This window comes from Psilocybe cubensis, chromosome 1, assembly GCF_017499595.1.
Source record: "Psilocybe cubensis strain MGC-MH-2018 chromosome 1, whole genome shotgun sequence".
NCBI lineage: Eukaryota > Fungi > Basidiomycota > Agaricomycetes > Agaricales > Agrocybaceae > Psilocybe > Psilocybe cubensis.
Window position 1 is genome coordinate 2,535,695 of NC_062999.1, and position 20,427 is coordinate 2,556,121.

General features: G+C 45.8%; 5 protein-coding genes across 5 annotated transcripts; 2 read left to right on the forward strand and 3 right to left on the reverse strand.

Annotated features, from left to right (window-relative positions):
* Nucleotides 1–112: 112 nt before the first annotated feature.
* Nucleotides 113–1,718, reverse strand: JR316_0000832 (G1/S-specific cyclin CCN1; the record flags this gene model as incomplete). The annotated part of the gene is made up of 3 exons (XM_047886646.1): nucleotides 113–1,171; nucleotides 1,226–1,532; nucleotides 1,675–1,718. 3 exons carry the CDS (start codon nucleotides 1,716–1,718, stop codon nucleotides 113–115), a joined length of 1,410 nt encoding a protein of 469 aa, XP_047754392.1.
* Nucleotides 1,719–4,491: 2,773 nt separating this feature from the next.
* JR316_0000833 (uncharacterized protein) lies at nucleotides 4,492–8,328 on the reverse strand (the record flags this gene model as incomplete). The annotated part of the gene is made up of 10 exons (XM_047886647.1): nucleotides 4,492–5,505; nucleotides 5,561–5,994; nucleotides 6,048–6,410; nucleotides 6,466–7,248; nucleotides 7,307–7,339; nucleotides 7,396–7,591; nucleotides 7,651–7,823; nucleotides 7,878–7,903; nucleotides 7,963–8,028; nucleotides 8,084–8,328. The coding sequence occupies 10 exons, from the start codon at nucleotides 8,326–8,328 to the stop codon at nucleotides 4,492–4,494; spliced, it is 3,333 nt and encodes a 1,110-aa protein (XP_047754393.1).
* A 4,595-nt stretch (nucleotides 8,329–12,923) lies between these two features.
* Nucleotides 12,924–13,637, reverse strand: JR316_0000834 (mRNA splicing protein; the record flags this gene model as incomplete). Its single annotated transcript, XM_047886648.1, has 6 exons — nucleotides 12,924–12,943; nucleotides 12,995–13,014; nucleotides 13,076–13,152; nucleotides 13,204–13,224; nucleotides 13,278–13,470; nucleotides 13,567–13,637. The coding sequence occupies 6 exons, from the start codon at nucleotides 13,635–13,637 to the stop codon at nucleotides 12,924–12,926; spliced, it is 402 nt and encodes a 133-aa protein (XP_047754394.1).
* Nucleotides 13,638–13,707: 70 nt separating this feature from the next.
* Nucleotides 13,708–15,767, forward strand: JR316_0000835 (mRNA-binding ribosome synthesis protein nop7; the record flags this gene model as incomplete). Its single annotated transcript, XM_047886649.1, has 5 exons — nucleotides 13,708–13,828; nucleotides 13,879–14,122; nucleotides 14,179–14,440; nucleotides 14,495–15,649; nucleotides 15,702–15,767. The coding sequence occupies 5 exons, from the start codon at nucleotides 13,708–13,710 to the stop codon at nucleotides 15,765–15,767; spliced, it is 1,848 nt and encodes a 615-aa protein (XP_047754395.1).
* A 302-nt stretch (nucleotides 15,768–16,069) lies between these two features.
* Nucleotides 16,070–20,238, forward strand: JR316_0000836 (Arf guanine nucleotide exchange factor sec74; the record flags this gene model as incomplete). Its single annotated transcript, XM_047886650.1, has 6 exons — nucleotides 16,070–17,544; nucleotides 17,597–17,793; nucleotides 17,845–17,981; nucleotides 18,034–18,228; nucleotides 18,276–18,824; nucleotides 18,880–20,238. The coding sequence occupies 6 exons, from the start codon at nucleotides 16,070–16,072 to the stop codon at nucleotides 20,236–20,238; spliced, it is 3,912 nt and encodes a 1,303-aa protein (XP_047754396.1).
* Nucleotides 20,239–20,427: the final 189 nt, after the last annotated feature.

A 20,427-nucleotide genomic window follows, 5' to 3' on the forward strand; every position in this document is an offset into this window, starting at 1 on the left:
ATGTCGGAGCGACGTGTATTGATGTTACATTTTGCGGGTTTGATTGCGATTTGAACAGAGACAGGAAATGGGGTGGATACTGAAACAAACAATAGTGGCCTGATGAGGCCCACTATGACACGAGTGCCGTTCGTGGTGATGATATGTTGTTGAGATTGTGAAGGGCAGGACGACCAAAGGTGACGTAGTCGTGGGGGAGGAACTGTTCTGGGGGGTTGTCAATGCGCAATTTGTTCAGAACAGGCTCAAAGGTCGACGTTGACCCCATATTTTCTTTATCGTCTGAAGAATAGGATGCAGAGAAGGGGTCGCTGCTGAAGGCCGGAGTAACTGGAGTCAGCGGCATGTCGTCCGACACATCAGAGGCAGTTGTCGTCGAGCTTGCCGGGGTACTGATAGCTGAAACTGACGATCGTTTGGGTGTCACAGGTAGAGAGGCAGGAGACGGCGGGGTAAAACGGTTGCCTTCAAGGTAATACTGAACAACAAAGGTCGCTGCCTTTGAATAGAACGCATATGAATATTTCTTAACCAGAGTCTCGGATAAATCGTTAACATGGAAAGCCAACTTTTCATCCAGGAAGTATATGACCTTGAGACAATCTTCTGTTTCTTCCCACACGCGACGCGATTTGCCACACAGATACCGTGCTAGAGTCAATGAAGCCAGTGAGATGGTTGAAGGGGTAAACACAACAAACTCTCGATAGAAGAGCGTAATTTCCATCAAGAATCGTGCGACATGCTGAACCTTGGCATCTTCAGTGGAAGGACCGCAGCACATAAGCCTTAACCACGCTTCTGCGGTAGGATGACCGAGGCTCCACTGAATCGTGGACAGAACATGCCCTTCCATTTGAATAAAGGCAGATTCTTCGTAAGTCTCGCGACAGATTTGAACCAAATCTTGAACAGTTGGGACACGCTCCTTCGCGTCTTCGAATTTGGCCGCGATCCAGAGAGCTGCACAGCCTACAAGTTGATAGTGTTTGATGTACACAACCCGGCGGGAAACATATCGATCGACGATGTTCAACGTCAGATAGAGTGTCTCGGGGCGAAGACGAAATGTGAAGTGTATTTCAACTAGAAAATCGACGAGGCAAGGTCGCATGTGCCATTTGATTTCAGGTTGGAGATCCATTGACTGGGCCGACGACATGGTGCAACGCTGAGATATATAACATCAGTACGCAGTCAGGCTACATGACATACTATCCCTGACCTCCATATCGTGCATATAGTAACGAATTTCATCTTTGTACTCCTCTTCCAAGAAGATACCCTCCCTCCGAAGAGCTTGAATTTGAGCTTCGCGCTGCCGTTGTTGCATTAAAGCGATCTTGGTAGATCTGGGCGTCCGTCGAGCGAGTCCATTGGCTGGGAGGAGGGGTGACCTGTGCGCTTTTGATATGCCGTGGGGAGATGGGCGTTTCTTAGGGTAAACCTGAGAATTGCGGGTGTGTTTGTTGGAGGCTACGTCTTTCATGTCAAAACGAATCGCGTCGGACGAGCGCTGAATCGAGTCAATACTATGTAAGGAAGGCAATTTGAGATCAGCCATCAATGCCACAAGATATACCCGACAAAATAGAGAGAACGCCTTTTGAGCGGACTTGAAAGATGTAGATAGTAGCTGAGCCTGTGGGATGAACGTATGCACGATTCAAACACGAGACCGCCAATTGGACAGCCAAACGACCGATCGTTACGACCATTTTCAGAGGGTGGCCCCGATTGCTCAAAATAACACAATTCTACAGCACAAACAGAGGAAGAATACTCACGAATCAAGTCAGTTAACGACTATGCAATGAAGCAAGGACACGGAAGATGATAGGTGTGTCGTGGCTGGGTGATGTAGTCTGAGGCCACTCGTCTATGGAAATGGCAAGGTCGTGTCAGCTAATGCAGAGTCGTGAACAATGATAAAAAGAGGGGGGGAGGGGAGGGAGTCGTTGAGGGGGATGTGCTCCACGACGAGGAGGAAGAGGACAAAGAAGAGAGCAAAGAGAAGCCGAAGGGAAAGAGAATATCGACAAGGCAGGGTGTCTGGGGTCTTCTGTGACAGCAGCTGTGACAATGAAAAAGTGCGAGATATGACAACCGGCGCCGCTGCGGCGATGAGCACAGCGCAACGGCTATCACTCCTGCCTTATCGGGGAGATCTTTTACCGCTCTCGGTCCGGCTCCCCACACGTTCCACGACGAGCTCCCTCTCCATGACGTATCCAGAAAACAGACAGCAACGACGAAGACTCACAGGCAATGTTGAGGGATTGGGCTAGTAGGACTGGGAGCTGGATCATCTCTTAGTATCTCACATGTGCCACAACACAATAGTTGCTCACCAGTATGAACAAGGTAAAATGTCTGTCGATTTCCCTTGCACGAACCACACTATTAGGTCGGGATTATTTTGTAATGTCGAGGATGCGAGAAATGTTGGAGAACAAGAACAAAAGAATGACTGGGGGTGAGTTTTACGAGAGATGTCTATGGTCTTAGATGGCCGCCACGTCGAGTTGACGAATATCAAAGACGCTCAGGCTGCTAGACACACTCGAATTGAAGCGAGCGAGTCCAGGTAGCTTTGAACGGTGAGTCACAAGATGCCAGCCCAACTGAAGAGCTGGACGATGTCAAGGACACCGATGTAGGGAGAACAAGGAGGGGTTTTTGAAAAGAGTTTGTCGAGTGAACAACTAACAACTTTTCAAGGACAAGGACAAAGGGCAATGCATGCAAGCTTATCCTCAGTTTGTGCCTTCGGCCATAATTCGATTCTATTCCCATCCCTGTTCTGATACCCAGTCCACCACGTTTCCTGCCTGCAGGCAAGGGAATGACAGGATTCGCCTGCTTATGTCACGTCCTTCTGCGACAGTAGGTTGGGAAACTGCCTTTCAAATGGGTCTATCTTGGCATAGATCTCGAGCAAAGAAGGCACCGTCTACTTTTGTTCATTTGTCTTGCCAGACAATTCAAGCAAATACATGCCTGCGTTTGCCAGATAGCTGCAAGAAAGGTGCCTGCAGAACATTCCTATTCAAACTACTGCTATCTTCTTTTCTTGCAGGTTTTTCACCATTATGTTTCACCCGTGTCCTCGAGGCTAATGAATCAATTGATTACCTGAAAGTGGGCGGCGGCGCCGATATGATCACTGATACCCTGACTGCCCATATCTTCCATCAGCCACTTCCACCCCCTTCTTCGATGCATGCGTAGATGGTGACGACCCACATTATTTTTACTCCTTTGAAAGATCGGAATACATGAATTATCGTTGTGCCGAATATCAATTCAAAGCTGAAATTGAAGCCTGTCGAACATCTGCATAAATGCGGAGAGATTCTTGCTCAGACATGATGAAAGCTATCATAACTAGAATTTCCTTCACATGCTTGCCGACTAAGAACAAGACCCATCGGCGTCCGAGAAAATACTTTTTCTGTGCATCTAACTGTCCGGCAAGTCAATTGCAACGAGTTCCGTATTCGGTGGATCTTAACAAATATAGTAATTTCGCGCGCCACGCCGGCTGATATAGCCCTGCTGGCGTTTTCAGACATGCCTGCATCAAGACAATCGATAACTTGCAATCGACGTAGCTGAATCGTATTCTTTGAGTTACCGACTTTCTTGGAATATAGCGGCTTGGAACTTCGAGGGGGATAGCGTCTAGCTGTCGTAAAATTTCGTATTTGACACTGCCTCTCCAGACTAGAACACTAAAGTCCACTGCAGTGAGCCTCCTCTAAAGACTAATATTGCCTTCTTGAAGGAAGTCATTCGTGTAAATGTTTCTCATGATCTTACGTTCTGTATATGTCAACAAAAAGTCCGACTACGGGTGCTTTTCTAACCAAAACTCGTGGGTTTATACTCCCTGGTCTCCATTCTGGGTCGCTAAAGGACACCATCATCCGACATGGCATGGGTATTTGATCAGCTCCACCATACCACCCACGGGCCACGGCAAAGACACAATATTCTTGTTACAACTGAATAACCTCGCTCAAGTACTGTCTCCGACTGTCGACACCTTCATTGTCAGTATTTTGCCTTTACAATTAGATTTGCCAATTAATTTAAACGACATGGTATTGCATTCTAACTTCTTGAACTCTTTCTGAATATCCAATGGCCAAGCAAATAGCGAACGGTGATAGGCGAGGATAAGGAGATTTACTCTCATGGTAATCGTTATTCAAGACTTTGCCTGACATCGGTACCATTCAGACCAACTAGGTTTAGTGTTGCTTAGCGTCGGAAACAAAAAAAAATCACTGGAATCACAAGAAGCCCAGGGTTGTCATTTCATTAGACCAGTGTAAGGATCAAGCCGGCACAATACATAAAATACTTTGAGTACCTTGCAAGGCGGGATTAAGCATGACTGAGTGAGCAGGTCAATAGTAGTTACGAAGAAAAGATGCTACGAGCAAAGCCGGAAAGTCGCTGAAAAATGTGTGTACCGAACCAGAATTATTCTCTGTGAGGTCCACCCAAGAGGAGAGCCATCAAATCATGAGACTGATTGGTAGAATTGGGATGGCCCTGTTGCAAATGAGGAGGTATTAGATGAGGTAGCATGTGAGGGGGAAGATGACTCTGAGGTTGTTGTTGCTGTGAACGCATGGCAAGGTGTGCTTGTTGTGCAGGGCCCTGTTGTGGGAATCCACCGTTGAGCCGATTTCCACTGATAGCTGAACCCCCAAGACCCATTAAATGATGATGGCCAGATAGCCTGGGGTCCAAGTTGGGGAGAGCATTGTTTCCCAACGGTGCACCAGAGTTGTGCAGATGCGGTCCAGGAACTGGACCGCGAACCTGCATACCGTTGAACCCAATGGCGCTCGTTGCATTGAAATTGCTGAACGGAAGTTGTGGGTTTTGGAGTTGAGAATTGGTATGAAGAGGGTTATGTGGAACAGATGTCGGAAGGTTCGGCATTCCCAGAAATTGATTGGGTTCATGGGGTGGACGGCCTCCCAGATTAGCTAAGCCTGGGGGAAGTCGTTGCTGTGGCCCGTTTGGAATGGGAACACCCTGGGCGGAGTTCGGAGAAGGACCGCCTCTGAAGTTAGGCTGCTGCAGATTCTGAAGATTGAGTCCAGCATTCGGTCGGCCTTGTTGAGCGTAGAGAGAGGTAGGTGTAGGGTATAACGGATCAAGATTCCGCGACTGCTGTTGCTGGTTATGTGGTGGGGGTAGACGTTGATAATTGTAGTGCATCGGATCGTCAACGTGTTCGACAAAGTGTGGTTCTCGACCACGTGGAGGAGGTGGAGGTATTGGTCGTAGGCCTGGGACCATCCCATCAGGAACAAAGCTGCGATCGTCTGATCGACTGTCGTATAGAGGTTCAAGTCGATTGCTATGGTGTTGGGGCTGAGGAATAAGGTGTTGTTGCTGGTGAGCATGTAAACTTGATCCCGGTGATGAAAATCCTCCATTATGATTGAGCAGTGGGTTTGAAATAGTAGCTACATTGCCGCGCTTAAAAAACGTTAGCACAGAATCATCAAAGTGCAGATGCTTGTTGAAGCCTTACTTGAGACGAATTGTTGAGCATCGCAAAAAGTTCCTCCATGGCACGCTGATCACCTGGGTTTCCTTGATTTATGTTAGGGTGATCTTGTCTTTGACCGTGATTAGGAGATGGTGACGTGAAGCCGCCTTGCAGCTGAGGTTTTCCGGACGCCGTACCATCCCGACCCTTACCATCGAAGAACTTAGCAAACCGACTCCCTTTTGCTCCTAGGCCATTGTAGTTGGTTTCCATCGGAGAATTGACGTTGGAGCTAAAGTTTTGCTCGATTGGGATTCGATGATGCGTGTTGACAAGAATATTGGCCTCTCTTTGCTCATCGAAGCCATAGCGCGGACGTGTTTGGTCATCAAATGGCGAAAATCCGGATTGAGGACGAGGTGAGTCATGTTTGGAAAATGCGATATTTGAATCTGATGTAACGTTTGGTAAACCTCCTTAGTAACATTTATGAGCAACTCATGTAAATAATCGAACCCAAGATATTTACCGTTCAAAGTCTGAAGAGTGTTGGATGAATTATCGGAATTGGGAGCTTTGATGGGAGGTCGTGCAAAAGCAAGCAGCCGAGAGCCAGGAGGAGGTTGGAAAGAAGACACAGCAACAGAATCTGTGGGTTTCAATGCTGTAGGTTGATGTAAGTCGTGAGAGGCACCAAGATTTATTGGTTCCCTTCCTTCGGAAGACGTTCGACCTTGAGATGATTCGGTGGAGGCTTTGTTAGAGACTGCCAAATCCTTCAGACCAGGCGGAAACGGTGGTGGAGACGTAGAGGAAAAGGCAGGTGTACTTTGAGCTTGGGGCCGGATGGTCTCGGAATTGGTGCCATGAGAATAGGATTCACCAAGGGAATCTAGCAAAAGTAATCGAGTTAGTTTACTATGATTGATTACATATAAAGCACTCACCTTCAACGGCGTTTTCCCTGCCTTTGGATGTCGAAGCCATCGTACTCTCTTGTTTCATCATTTGCTGCAAAGCGTGGTCACTCTTTGAAGCAATATCGTCGAGGTCGTTTTTCTTCTTCTCTTCTTCCTGTTTCATGAGAAGTTTAAAAAGTTGTATTTCGTCCATAGCTTCCGACCTCCCAGGCAACGTTGCAGGTTGAGACGCTTTGTCGACCGTCGTAGATTTTGAGGGAGGTAAAGATGCCTCTTTTTCTTTGGATTCCTTCTCCTTCAATCCCTTTTTCCAGGCTTGGATGCCATCTAATTCTCCTGTCGAGCTATGTCCGCCAAGTATTCCCTGCGTAGCTTCATTGGGGACATATGTATCCATCCAAGCAGGTTCCTTCTCCTTCTCACGCTCTTTGTCCTTGCGTTCATCCTTGTCTTTGGTGTCATCAGAGGGATTTCCAGGTTTTCGTTCGCGGGCAGAAGAACGTTTGTATGCTCGGTCATCATTAGTAGCCCATCTTTTATCGGCATTTCCTTCCCAAGTATGATCATTGTTGGGTTTATCTCGTCCACGTTCTCTTCGTGAGGTTGCTATCCTTTCGTCGCGTTTCCCGTCATCTCTCCAACGGCGAGAATCCTCTTCCCCGTCAACGTCTTTATCCCGTCGATGGTCATCACGCTCACGGTCCCCCCGTTGGGGCTTATCGCGGGGTTCTTCGCGGTCCCTTCTTGAAAGAGAAGCATCCCGTTTAGGTCGAGAGGAATCCCGAGTTCTTTCTCTACCATTGTCAATACCTGAAAAGGTTGTTAGGCAAAGATAGGCAAAGAAAAGACAGATGCAGCAACAACTTACGGTCCTCGCGGCTAGGCCGAGGAGGCTCTGCACCTAGTAAAAATAGAAAAGTAAGAATAATAAAGTTAAAGTAGAGACGAGGTATCCACCTCTTCTCCAATCCTCGCTTGCCTCACCAACTTTTTTCTTGATAGTTTCACGGGCATCTCCCCGCCGAGAGGCAGCGTTTGAAGAAAGCGACTGTTGCGTTCTGGCGCTATTTGCATTGAGATGAGGAGCCACCTCTCGATCTTTCCTTGTGGCCAGAGGAAGTGAAAGCCTGTCACGGTCATACTTATCTGATAACTATTGAATACCGCATAGGTAAACTGGAACAGAAGAAACTTGTGAATACAACGGCTTACATGTCGAAGCCTTTCATGGCCTTCCTTTTCGCGCATATCGCGTTCTCTTTCTTTGTCGCCTTCTCTTTCTCTGTCCCTGTCACGATCACTCGGACGCAAAGATTGATGCTTGAAATTTCCCATTTGAGACGGCTGAGTGAGCGCAGTGCGGAATGAAGGTCGTGCAGATACATCTGTTAATGCTGTTAGAAGAAGTTAAATTTAGAAAGATTCGTCTGCCAACTCACCTCCTTCTTCAGCATCACGGCGATATCTAACACGATGAAATGCACATTAGCAAATAATTGTGAAATAGAAATAAAATTCACTCACCGTCGTTCCCTCGGCCCACCAGAAGTTGGTGGATCATCCTTTTTTACAGAATTTTCGTTTTCAGTTCTAAAAAATAATCAATACTTGAGAATGAACTAAAGCAAGCCTCGGTATGAATCACCCAAACCACACTTTCAGCTCTGGCATATTCAGTGGCGGTTTCACCAACGGCGAGGCTGAGAGTAGAACAAGTTGACGGCGTGTATACTTCCTAATAGGTCGGGCGGAAGGAGGCGGGGCTTCATCGTGCTGTTCACCAACGGCTTCGTTTAGGGCAGTGTTGTCAGGAGACGGGGTCGGGGAGTCGGTTGGAGTTTCTCCAGATTCTTGTGGTTCTTGGAATGATGAAGCCGCGGGGGATGGCATTCTGGATTTGTGTAGAAAAGAATAGCAAGGGGTTGAGTTGCGCAAAGTGTAGAAGTGGCAGGAACCAAGGCTCTGCAACGCGGGCCTTGAAACGATCACAAGGGTGGTAACTCAATTTGCATAATAGTTAACTCAATAAATAAATGCAATCTACTCTCTGATCCAACCTACCAACATGCTCACACTCAAACATTTCATTCTAAAACAAGAGGCTATTCATCTATACCGCCATGCTGTACGTGCCTCCAAAGGTTGGTTTGTAACAACTCTTTCTCACATAGCAATACCCATATTCTAACTTTTGCAGTCCTACCGGATCCCGTGACAAGAAGAGAAACTATTCTGTGGATCCGCAGCGAATTTGAGAGGAACAAACATTTAACAGACATAGTGCGCCTTATGCTTACACATGCTGGTCCATAAATTTATTTTCTGTAGCATCACATAGAAGACAAACTCAGGTTTACCCGGAGGGAAATCAAGTCCATATTGCCAACATTCCATGGTCAATAAACTTTGGGTCACGTTATATGTCTCGAAGTACTTAACAACTCTTCGATGTGCAGTTCGCCGGTTAGTCATTGGTCAGCACGCTCGGATGATATACTTAAAAGGAGTGGCATTAGATACAAGGTTCACGACACTTGAGCGCTTATCTCAATGATCCACATCTACGCATAGACACCCTCTCCATATCGCCTGGATCCAGATTCTATAGTATCTGTTTTCTTGTCCCAGAGTCATGGAACTCTATCTAAACAACGTAGATTGGAATTTGTCAAGGCAGCAAATTACCGAGCATTTAGCAGTAGTTCTTCATGGTACTTCCTTCGCGGATTTATCACCCCGGAAACCTATAAACTTCCATGTTCATCTACATCCGGACAAATCAGGAATACGAAAACACTCTGGCAAAGGTGCTTTAACCTTACCGAGCCCTCAGATTGGCGAGCGCTTTTTGAGTCTATATGGATCACAACAGCCTCGATTTCCCCTTATCATTGGAAGAAAGACAATCTCTGTTGCCATCAGTCGCAAACCCAATGGTCGAAGGGACGTCGTCGAAAAAATCACCCTGCAACGTTATATGGATCCATATGCCGATGCTGAACGAGAGAGAGAGGTCACCGAACTCAACTCAAGAAGCATCCCTGTGCAAATTGTACAGTTTGGTTGGGAGTGTCGAGATTACGTTTTTTCCATCGAATGCGAACACCAATGCGATATGAAAACGAAACTTTTATTTAACGCCGAAAGAAGAGAAATTCGCATGAATGTTTGTCACATCGGCAGGGAAATATATTATATCGCTATGCCCTTCTCAAATATCGACTCTATCGTGATCGACCACTACCTTCGTCGAGAAGCTGCGATAGTTTTCGTTCTCAATACAGCCCCAACATATGAATGCGAAGAACCTCTTTCTAAACTTCGACGACGACTTTCGTATCTTCCTATTCCTGGGCATGAACGAATTGCCCCATATACCTCACTGGCCATCCGAATAGTTTGTCCTTCCAGTCAGGACCTGACTGTGTTTAGGCGTCTCTGTGTTGCTGCTCATTTGCATAAACAGGCTGATTATGAGTATCCAATTGCACGTAGAAACATTTTCTCTGCCGACGCGCTGAATAGCCTCCAAATTCATCTGAGGCGATTTAATTGGCAAGTCGCTTTCCAGATAGAATCACTCGTTCGGAAAATGACGGTCGACGTCCAAGAAATACTCTACCTTATACCTTCAATTGGGCGCATGGTTGAAGTAGAGGGAAAAGCTTTTACATCTACAATGCTGCGCAAATTTGGGATCAATGCTAAAGCAATGTTCGTGGATGAAGTGGACTACGAAGAAGTTTCCATTCGTGAATGCTTCGACAGTACGTACAAGGAACTCAAAGCACTTAAAGATACCAACACCTTGAAACCCACCGATGATAACATCTATGATGCATTCCATGTCACAATAACTCCCACCTCGATGTTCTTGGACGGGCCATTCCCTGAACGGTCTAACCGCGTTATTCGTGCCTACGAATCGAAACATCACGAATCTTTTTTACGGGTTAGCTTTGTGGACGAAGCCAAGATGAAATACCGTTTTGACCGGGAAATAGATGGCCCACAGTTTATTCGGGAACGAGTGGGCCCAATTCTCTTGGAAGGGTTGAAGATTGCTGGGAGAAAGTTTGACTTCCTAGCCTACTCTCAGTCTGCTTTAAAGGAACATGCTGTTTGGTGAGTGTTTCTCGTCTAATCATTGCGACAATCTACAGGTTGATAAATCTCGTACCATAGGTTCGTCAAGCCTTTTAGAGATCACCGTCGCGGATATGTAAACGCAGAAATCATCATTGCAGGATTGGGTAATTTTCATGTTGGGACTGATAGCAAACTTTTATATTGTCCGGCTAGATATGCTGCACGTCTATCCCAAGCCTTTACTGCGACAGACGCAGTCAAAATTGAAGCAGAAGAGATACTGATCGTCCCCGATATCAAGTCTCCAGATGGAAAATACGAATTTACTGATGGTGTTGGAACACTATCACTGGATCTAGCAATCGAGATATGGTCACGACTGAAAGCAACAAAGCGACGAAAACGAGCGCGACCTTCTGTTGCCCGAGCATTTCAGATTAGGATGGGTGGTTCGAAAGGAATGTTATCTGTGGACCATACTCTGCCTGGACTCACTATATGTCTACGTGATTCTATGATTAAGTTTGACGCCCCAAGGACGCCATTCATAGAAATTGCACAGTCATTCGATCGACCTGGAAATTACTATCTCAATCGACCTTTGATCATGCTGCTCGAGGGATTAGGGGTTCCCTATTCCGTTTTCCGCCATTACCAAGATCTTGCCGTGGAATCGACAAAGAGTGCCGCACAATCTCTCAGTGAAGCGGCCAAACTTTTCGAGAGTTATGGTCTCGGATCTTCTTTCAGACTTACTTCTGTCATGATGTCTTTGGTGAAAATAGGGGTTCACAGCCTTCCAGGAAATCCTTTCTATCAAAAAATGATGGAATATGCTATTAACCACATACTCCGGGACCTGAAGAATAAAGCCCGCATTCCTATACCTAACGCTTGGACGCTGGTTGGCGTGGCTGATGTCCATCGCTTCCTTCAACCTAATCAAATTTTTGCCTGTGTCCAGCCCATCAATGGGAAGGTGAAATATCTGTCAGGACCTGTGTTAATATCCCGTTCCCCGACTATACATCCGGGTGATGTCACAATAGTGCATGCTATCGGACATCCTCCTAAGGGCAGTTGCTTCGCAGTTGAGCCACTACCAAACACTGTTGTTTTCAGCGTCCTCGGTTAGTCATGTCGTTTTATTTATTCAGACGTGTCCTTATTGTGTACAGGGACGCGGCCAGTTCCATCTTGCCTTGGCGGAGGGGATTTGGATGGAGACATGTACAATTTGATACCTCTTGACGATTTGCCGGAATTCTATCCCACTAGACTGTCTGAACCTGCAAGTTATGCCCCAGCACAGAGAAAGCTTTTGGACCGTCCTAGTACTATGGCAGATGTTGCGCAATTTGTTATGGAGTATATCAACTCGGATGTGAGCAAAGGATCTGATATTTGAAAATTGCAAAAAAAAAAAAAACTGAAACATCGCTTCCCATAGGTTGTAGGGATCATAGCCATTAACTGGCTCATTATTGCTGATCAAAGCAAAGATGGAATTTTTGATGCAGATTGCCTGAAATTGTCTCAACTTCATAGTGACGCCGTCGATTATCCAAAATCAGGATGTCCAGTAGAGCTGTCACAGATTCCGAAATTGAAAATTCGTATAAAACCGGATTGGAATGCTCCTGAAACAGTCAATCTCGATGCTTCAGATTATTACGAAAGCACTGCAGCGATTGGGCGCTTATTCCGAGCCATTGATCTACCCGTTGAGCAACTTCAACACGGATCTACTGGAGGACGCCGTAGACATAAAGAAAACCTGACAAAAGATGGTGTGGAAGAAGTACAAAACCTGCTCCGAACTTTGGATTTGCACACTCAAAATCACGTTTTTCGAGCAGTGGAAGGGCGTGTTGAAGAATTTATCGACACTAACAGTGCATGGGGAGAAGAAGACATAGAGATTGTATCAAGTTTGTTTAGTCGCTATACGACGGAACTACGAGGTATTTGTGCATTGAATACCATGTCGTATTCGCGCGGCGCCCAATTAACTGAAGAAGAAGCTGTCGTCGGCACAATTGTTCAGAAAAGCTCACAGCCGCGAAAAAGAGCGGACATGATGGGGAAATTGAGGGAGAGCACTGATATTTTAGTTCGAGCTATTCGAGAGGAGTTGGCCGGAGATGATCATACAAACGATTACGAACATCTTCAACGCGCATGGCTAGCTTGGGAGCTTGCAGTAGCTCGCAAAACAACTTTTGGTGCTCATAGTTTTGGATGGGTGGCTCTTGGTGCCATTTTTGAGGCGATTCGGGACATTGAATCATTGCAAGAAATAGGTATTTGACCCGTGCGGATGACAAAACGTACGACAAATGCGGTAATTGTATTGGATTCCAGTTCGCTACTAGTCATGTCATCTGTATAATGTATTATGCCTGATTTCGTAAGACTAACATCCATCAGCAGATGTAAAAGGATTTGTTTTAACATTGTGACTTACTCAAGATCACAGAATCACCTCTGGAGGACGAAAATATGATGATAAGAACATGGCGCTAAATGAGATACGCAGATTTTTTACCTGAGGAACATTTTGCTAATGAAACGGTCTTTATTGACTGGCTTTTTATTTTTCCCTTTTGGAACTTCTGTCCACATCTACACCACCTTTAGATTCCAATTAAAATAACAGTTGAAAGGGTTGCACACCTCCTTCACATTCTCCAGAACCTGGACAGCGTTAGTTGGTAGTCTGTGAGTGCGGAGGACAAGATAGAACCAACCATGTTGCTATGTCTATCAAATGCTTTGACACGAGCGAGGAGTTTCTTGTTGTTTCGAAGGGAAATAAGGACTTGGGCATGGTTTCTAACCGCCTGTTGTAAGACAGACAAGGGTCCTTGCGAGATTTCGTGTTCTTCGAGTTGGCGTAGCTGAGCTTCATCTAACTCGGACTTGGGTACGTGGACATATTGACTAAGTTCAAAATCAGTCTAATGACATTTTCAAGGAAGTAAAAACACTGGCCTCATGATGTCGAATTACAAGTTTTACTAACAATGGTCCTTGGACCTGAACGATAGCAGCTGAGCATGCAAGCCATTGTTTGGTGGCAGCGTCTTTGCCAAATAAAAACTTTCCATAGCCAATATTTTAATTGTGCTTCACGAAAGATAGTCACTTTGTTACTTTTCATCAGGTCACTCTTCGACAATGGGTCGTCTAAGAGTAAAAGGGAAGGCTGGCGCTGCAAAGAACTATACTACGAGGAGTGCTGCTGTCAAAAAGCTTCAGTGCTCTCTCGCTGATTTCCGTCGTCTATGTATTTTGAAGGGTGTGTTTAGCATGTTCTGTTATACCGCGACCTTACTGATATGTGTTAAGGAATATTCCCTCGAGAGCCACGTAGCAGAAAAAAGGCCAATAAAGGGTCGTCGGCACCCACATCATTTTATTACACGAAAGATATTGCATACCTTGCCCATGAACCTATTCTGAAGAAACTGCGAGAACATAAAGCTTTTGCCAAGAAGCTTTCCCGTGCATTAGGTCGGGGAGAATGGAGCAGCGCCAAAAGTTTGGAGGAAAACAAACCTGTCTATCGTCTCGATCACATTATTAAAGAGCGGTAGGTATGTCTCATTTTTTGGAACGAGCACAACCGTTTATCTGCATTTCTACAAGTTATCCCACATTCATTGATGCAATTCGAGATATCGATGATGCTTTGTGCATGGTCTTCCTATTCGCCTCTCTTCCATCGAATTCCCGCCTTCCTTCCGAACTAGTAGAAAACTGCGCAAGACTATCCGCCGAGTGGCAGCTATATGTTATGCACTCTAAGTCTCTTCGCAAAGTCTTTTTATCCATCAAAGGCGTATATTATCAAGCAGAAATTATGGATCAGACTGTTACGTGGCTGGTCCCTTATTTATTCACACAGAATGTAAGGCATTCCCTTCTATGTTGCTATTTCTTGTATCTAAAATCATCTCTCAAGGTCCCTGCCGATGTAGACATCCGTGTCATGCTTACATTCTTGGAATTATACCAAACGCTCTTGGGTTTCGTCTTTTTCAAGCTCTATACTGATGCCGGCTTGGTGTATCCTCCTCCATTGGATGTCAAAAAAGAGGAACAAGGTGCTGGTGTCAATGCTTTTGATCTTCAGGACAGCTCACGGCAACCTGCCAACAAACCAATCAAAGTAGCTGAGGTTGACGGTCGTAAAATCACAAGTAAAGTGGTGCGACAGACTATCAAAGCCATTACATCTGGTGACAGTGAAGACGTCGCTGGCTTGAACTTATCAAATCCGGAATCGACAGAAGCAGATATGGAAGAAGAAGAATTTGTCCAACAAAGCTCAAAAACCCAAAAAACGACCACGGTCATTCTTCCTACACTCCAAACGCTTTCTAATTTGCCGCAAACACTATCAACAAGTCTTTTTTCTTCCTACACCTTTTTTCTTTCCCGAGAAACGCCGCGTTCTATCTTTGAGTTCATCGTTCGCTCTTTCGGTGGCCGCATTGGCTGGCCTTCATCATCCGGGAGCGGTTCTCCATTTGATGAGACCGACCCCACCATTACTCATGTCATCATTGATCGACCTGTTGTAGAAAAACAGGAAACTCCAGAACAACGTGAACTCCGTTTGCGGCGGAAGTTTGTCCAGCCTCAGTGGATTGTAGACTGCATAAATGCCGGCAAGATCCTGCTCGAAGATCCTTATGCCCAAGGCAAATCATTACCTCCCCATCTCAGTCCATTTGGCGAATACGAAGGGGCCTATATCCCAGCTGTCGAGGCTGCAGATGAGGAGACAATGCAAGACGAGGAGGAGGAAGGCGACGGTGAAGAAATGGATGTCGATGACGAAGGCAATGGTGTTCGTGGTGTCCTGGATGTTGTCGCAGCAGCCGCGAGTGAGGAAACGTCATTGAGAGCGGCCGAACTCGCCGCGGAAGCTGCGGGCGTTGACTTCGGTACTTTTGAAGCTACAGTCAAGCGAGCCCACAAGAAGCAGGTCAAAAAGTCGACGACCGACGCATTGGAAGAAGCAGAGCAGGATATGAACAAGATGATGATGAGTAACAAACAGAGGAAACTCTACGAGAAGATGAAGTACAGCAATCAAAAAAAGGAGGCCGAGGTATGTGAGGTGTTAGGTTGAGAAATGATTGTACTAACAGCCACCTTTCTAGCGAATGCATTTGGAGAGCAAGAGAAAGGAGCTTACGAAACAGAAACGCAAAGATAGGCATGCCTAAAACTAATGGTTTGACGATTCCCAGTCTTGGCAAAAGTAATATTATTCGGTTTATTCGCTTGTAAGATTATACAAAGATGGTATTAGATTAATTGATCAAACATTTGGGTCACGTTATTGGCGCGGCCAACGGCGTCTGAGTTTGAGTAATAAATGTATTAGTAGAACAACGTTATGTAGTACGACTTCGGCCATTATTTCTCGAATCTCCTCACCGATGTCTGCCTCTTAGTTCTCTTCACAGATAAACTCCGGTCTTCATGCGCGCGATATCCAGTTTCAAGGACCTCACTTTACTTATCCATGATATCGACCCCGTCGCCGTCTTCAGCACACCCCTTTCTGATCCCAGCGGAATCTCACATGTCTCCACTTAAACGGCCTAATGTTTCTAACCCTCACGATGCGCCTTCCAACTCTCCACCGCCATATACACAAAGCTCCTCTTCGTCGGTATTGCTTGCCGAGATGACAACTACCCGGACGGAGGTTGTAACTACAACGACTACAGAAACTACAACCCATTTCTTTTCTCTGCCTTACTGGAAAAGACGTAATGGCGCACTGTCTCCAGCTTCACAACGGACCAGCATTGATGATCTTTCGTCATCTATCACCTCTTCGAAGTCTGGAACCTTCCCGTCATTTGTGGATAAGGCATTACCACCAACTCCACCAGAGCCTCTCGACACCTCTTTTACGACAAACGAAAAACGCGACGGCCAAACGACAAACACAACGTCTCCTATATATCATCCCGACGATGTGCCTTCTCAGCCTCGGAAAGTTAGTACAGGGACTCAGTCTGCAGCCGCTTTGGCCCATGCAGCGTTAGGGTTAGGCTTACCCCACGTAGGCTTACCTCACTCGTCAGTGTCCTTCCCCCGTCCGAGTTCAAGCCACAGCCCCTTGGGAAGTCGTACTTCTCCTTCCTTATCTTCTCCAGGTGTTAGAAGATCAAAAAGTTCACATCGTATATTATCAAAACGCGTTTCTGAAACTCAAGAAAATGACCATGCACAAATACGGGTCGACTCGCGTAGGCAGCGAGGCCTATCTTTTAATTCTTCTTCTTTCCTGAACGTCGCCAACTCCGATATCAAAGGGAAAGGGAAAGACACAGCGATACCTACAACTGCACCAGAAACCGCAAAGAAGCCCCCGAAGCCTCTGACCCGTAAATCATCCTTTTGGAATAGAAGAAAAGGGATAGATGCCGGTGAATCGACGAACCCAGTGTCGGATGATTCATTTGTATCACTGCCCCCACTTCCTCCTGTTCATCATGTCTCTCCCTTCGATGTTCATGATTTCCAGAATTCTCCGAATTCGACAATAGGTTCTAACAGAGAACAAATACATAGCACCCGGCCTTTTCATCCCAATTTGTCTTCACCAGAAATATTGGATGGCTCAAAATCAACATTGCCTTGGCCGACTTCAGAGCAAGCTACAACTTTCAACGGTGTAACAGAATCATTGCAATCAAACGGCACTCCGTCATCTTACTCGAGGGCAAGAAGACAAACGAGCACACCCTTTCTTCACAGATTATCTCTTGGTGTTTTTTCCCCCGGGGAATCCTCCCCTTCTGCCAGTTCTGCGCTTCATGTTTATCCACAGTCTGCGACGGCATCTATTACTCCCACAATTTTTCCTTGTAAACAAGAAACCCCAATTCCTAGACCGCACAGCGAGGAAGAATCCCCCGAGGGATATTTAACGCGCTTGAAAAATGCAGTTAGCAAATCAGAAGTCGCGGGTATCTTGGCCTCAAGGTAAGCTTCAAATCAACGTCATGATCTTTTCCCATTTTCTCAACGTCATTAGCTCTGACCCTTTTCACGCTCGTGCGCTCCGAGAATATATCAGCCAATTTGACTTCCTAGATATACCTCTTGATGTTGCTCTACGGAAGTTGCTCATGGAAGTTGGACTTCCACGAGAAACGCAACAGATCGACAGAGTAATGGAAGCCTTCGCTTACCGATATATGCAATGCAACAGTGATATCTTTGTATCTGAGGGTGAGTGATTGCTAACTAGTATTTTCTGCTTGTTTTTAATAGGTTGTATAGACCATCCTTATATATTAGCATTCAGCTTGATAATGCTGCACACAGACACGTTTAATCCTTCTAACAAGCGGAAAATGACTAAGTCCGATTATATCAAGAACACGAAACTTCCGGGCATTCCAACAGAAATTTTAGATGTAAGGTCTGTCACCCTCGCCTGATGGTAACAAGTGATAACTTTCTTTGCAGTGCTTCTTTGATAATATTGTCTTCGCTCCTTTCATCTTCATTGAGGATCCAGTTGACTTTAATGGCCAACCTGGGTTAGTTTCCGACGTTACGCGACCTTCTTTGGTTAGCACGCCTTCCTCGTCTGTGTCGGTGAATGGTTCAGGTTCATTCAAGATGGGCAATCGAGTAGATCCGTACTATTTGATTACAAATGTAAGTATCTTTTCATGTGCAGTAGATTATTCTTATACTTCACTCAGAATTTACTTGAACCACTACGGGTGGACGTCAACTCTTTGGTGTCTTTAGAAAACCCGTTTACGTATGAGGGTACAGATGGTCCCTGGGACGAACACGAACTGCATCAAGCGTTCGTTAACGCAAGCGTCATTGAGATCGAGATGCCAACGGTCAATCGGGCGATGTCTCTGTTCGCCCGAAGCCCCAGTTTGAAATCTACCCCTTTGGTCTCGGTTGGTAATGGAGCAGAAGATTACCCTTCTGTACAACAAAAGGGAGAAACATGGAGCTTAAAAGTTAGTAAGGTAGGCATCCTCAACAGGAAAGATGACGTGACCGGAAGCGGCAAAAAATCATCAAACCGAAAATGGAAAACTTGGACAGTTGTTTTGACTGGATCGCAATTGCTTTTATTTCGTGACAATTCCTGGGCTGCAGCCTTGAATCAGCCTTACGAGTCATTTGCCGAGCATGTTGTATCTCCTGCTCTACCAAGCTCTACATTTAGGCCAGATGAAACCTTTTCGGTAAAGGATGCAATAGCTGTTTACGATAGTTCATATATTAAGGTACTTCCAAGTTTTTTTTGAGTATGCCGCCGCGTAATTGACACATTGCAACCAGCACAAACATGTGATGCGATTCGTTTTGCCAGATGGACGCCAAATTCTTCTGCAGGCATCTGATGCAAAAGATCTCAATGAATGGATATCCAGGATTAATTACGCCAGTACATTCAAGACAGCAGGGGTGCGGATGCGCCCCCAAGGGTTATCTAGCGAAGATGCACTCCTGACAGGTGTTGCAGCAGCTACATCTCATCTTCATGATCTACAAAAACACCCTGACCATTCAAATATCGCTCGTGCTCGCTCCTGGGACTCTAACGCTCCACAGGACCTTATGGAGATGTTGTCAGGACCTCCCGCTGACCGAACTGCCCTTAAACGAAGGGTTACAATGGTCACCACAAACGCCAACTTTGATCTGGACGTACCAGTGGCCCCGGAAGTTGAAGGAGCTGAACAATTCAAAGCAACCTTTGACCAGGTCAAAGCTGATCTAGCGTCTGAAATATGGCCCTCAGATCATGAAGCGTGGTTGCCAGAAGGAGATGAAGTTACCAACGTCTACGACTCTCCCTTGGGCTCTCCTTTGTCCATAGGTAGCACCAATTCTCGTCTTCCTTCACGGTCCCAGATCATTCAAAGCAAGATCATTGAACTCGATTCAAAGATTGAAGCAACGCAGAATCACCTTGATGCCGATATGCGCTTCATTCGTAATATCGCGATCCTTACTCCATTCCAAAAGTCCACTCGTTCAAGACTTGCTACGTCTTTACAAGGCGTGGCTAAACGTGTTACTCAACTTCGTTTAGAAATGGAGAAACTACAGTGTCATCGCGCGGTGCTTCGTTGTGATCTTTCTTCAGAGGGACGTTCGTGGAATTATTCCAAACGCGTAGCTCTGCGAGTGGCTAAGAAGACCCTACAAACCCGGCGTTCTCAGACTATCCCTGTGATGTCTGTCGAGCTTCCTAAGAGCCCTCTGTTTTCGGATGATTTGTCGAAGGAGTCCCCTCCCCTTTCTCAAAGACTAGGCTCATCACCATCTGATTCTTTCCATTCTGCTGCCGAATCTGGCTTTGCATGGCCATCGTCGGAAGACCTCAATCTCCTTGGCTCTCAGTTTGGCACATCGAGGCCCGATCTTTCTTGTTCCAGTTCATCTTTTCCCAAAGAATGGACAAATGAGGACAAGCGCCAAAGATCATCGTCACTGTCATCCGACTCTAATCACCTGTCTTCTAATCATGGACATGAAGATATCGGTCTTGTGTATTTTGATACCCAGGAAGGTATCGAAGATGACCTAGCGGAGGAATGGAACCGGACTAGATGCGCCCAACGCGTCTCTCTCATTCAAGTACCGTCCAACATCATGATCACGAACAGATTAAAGAATCAATCACATTCCTAATACATTAATATTCACCAACAACTAACCAATGGCCATAATTTATTCTTAATTTCTTATGTCAGGGACACTCAACACTGTAGCTTGCGCAGTCTCTTGCTTATTTTAATCATGACATTCTTTTTCTCGGAAATAAAATGTTTTCATCTCTTGAACATTGCATTAATGTCACATTCTATATTGGAAGGGTTG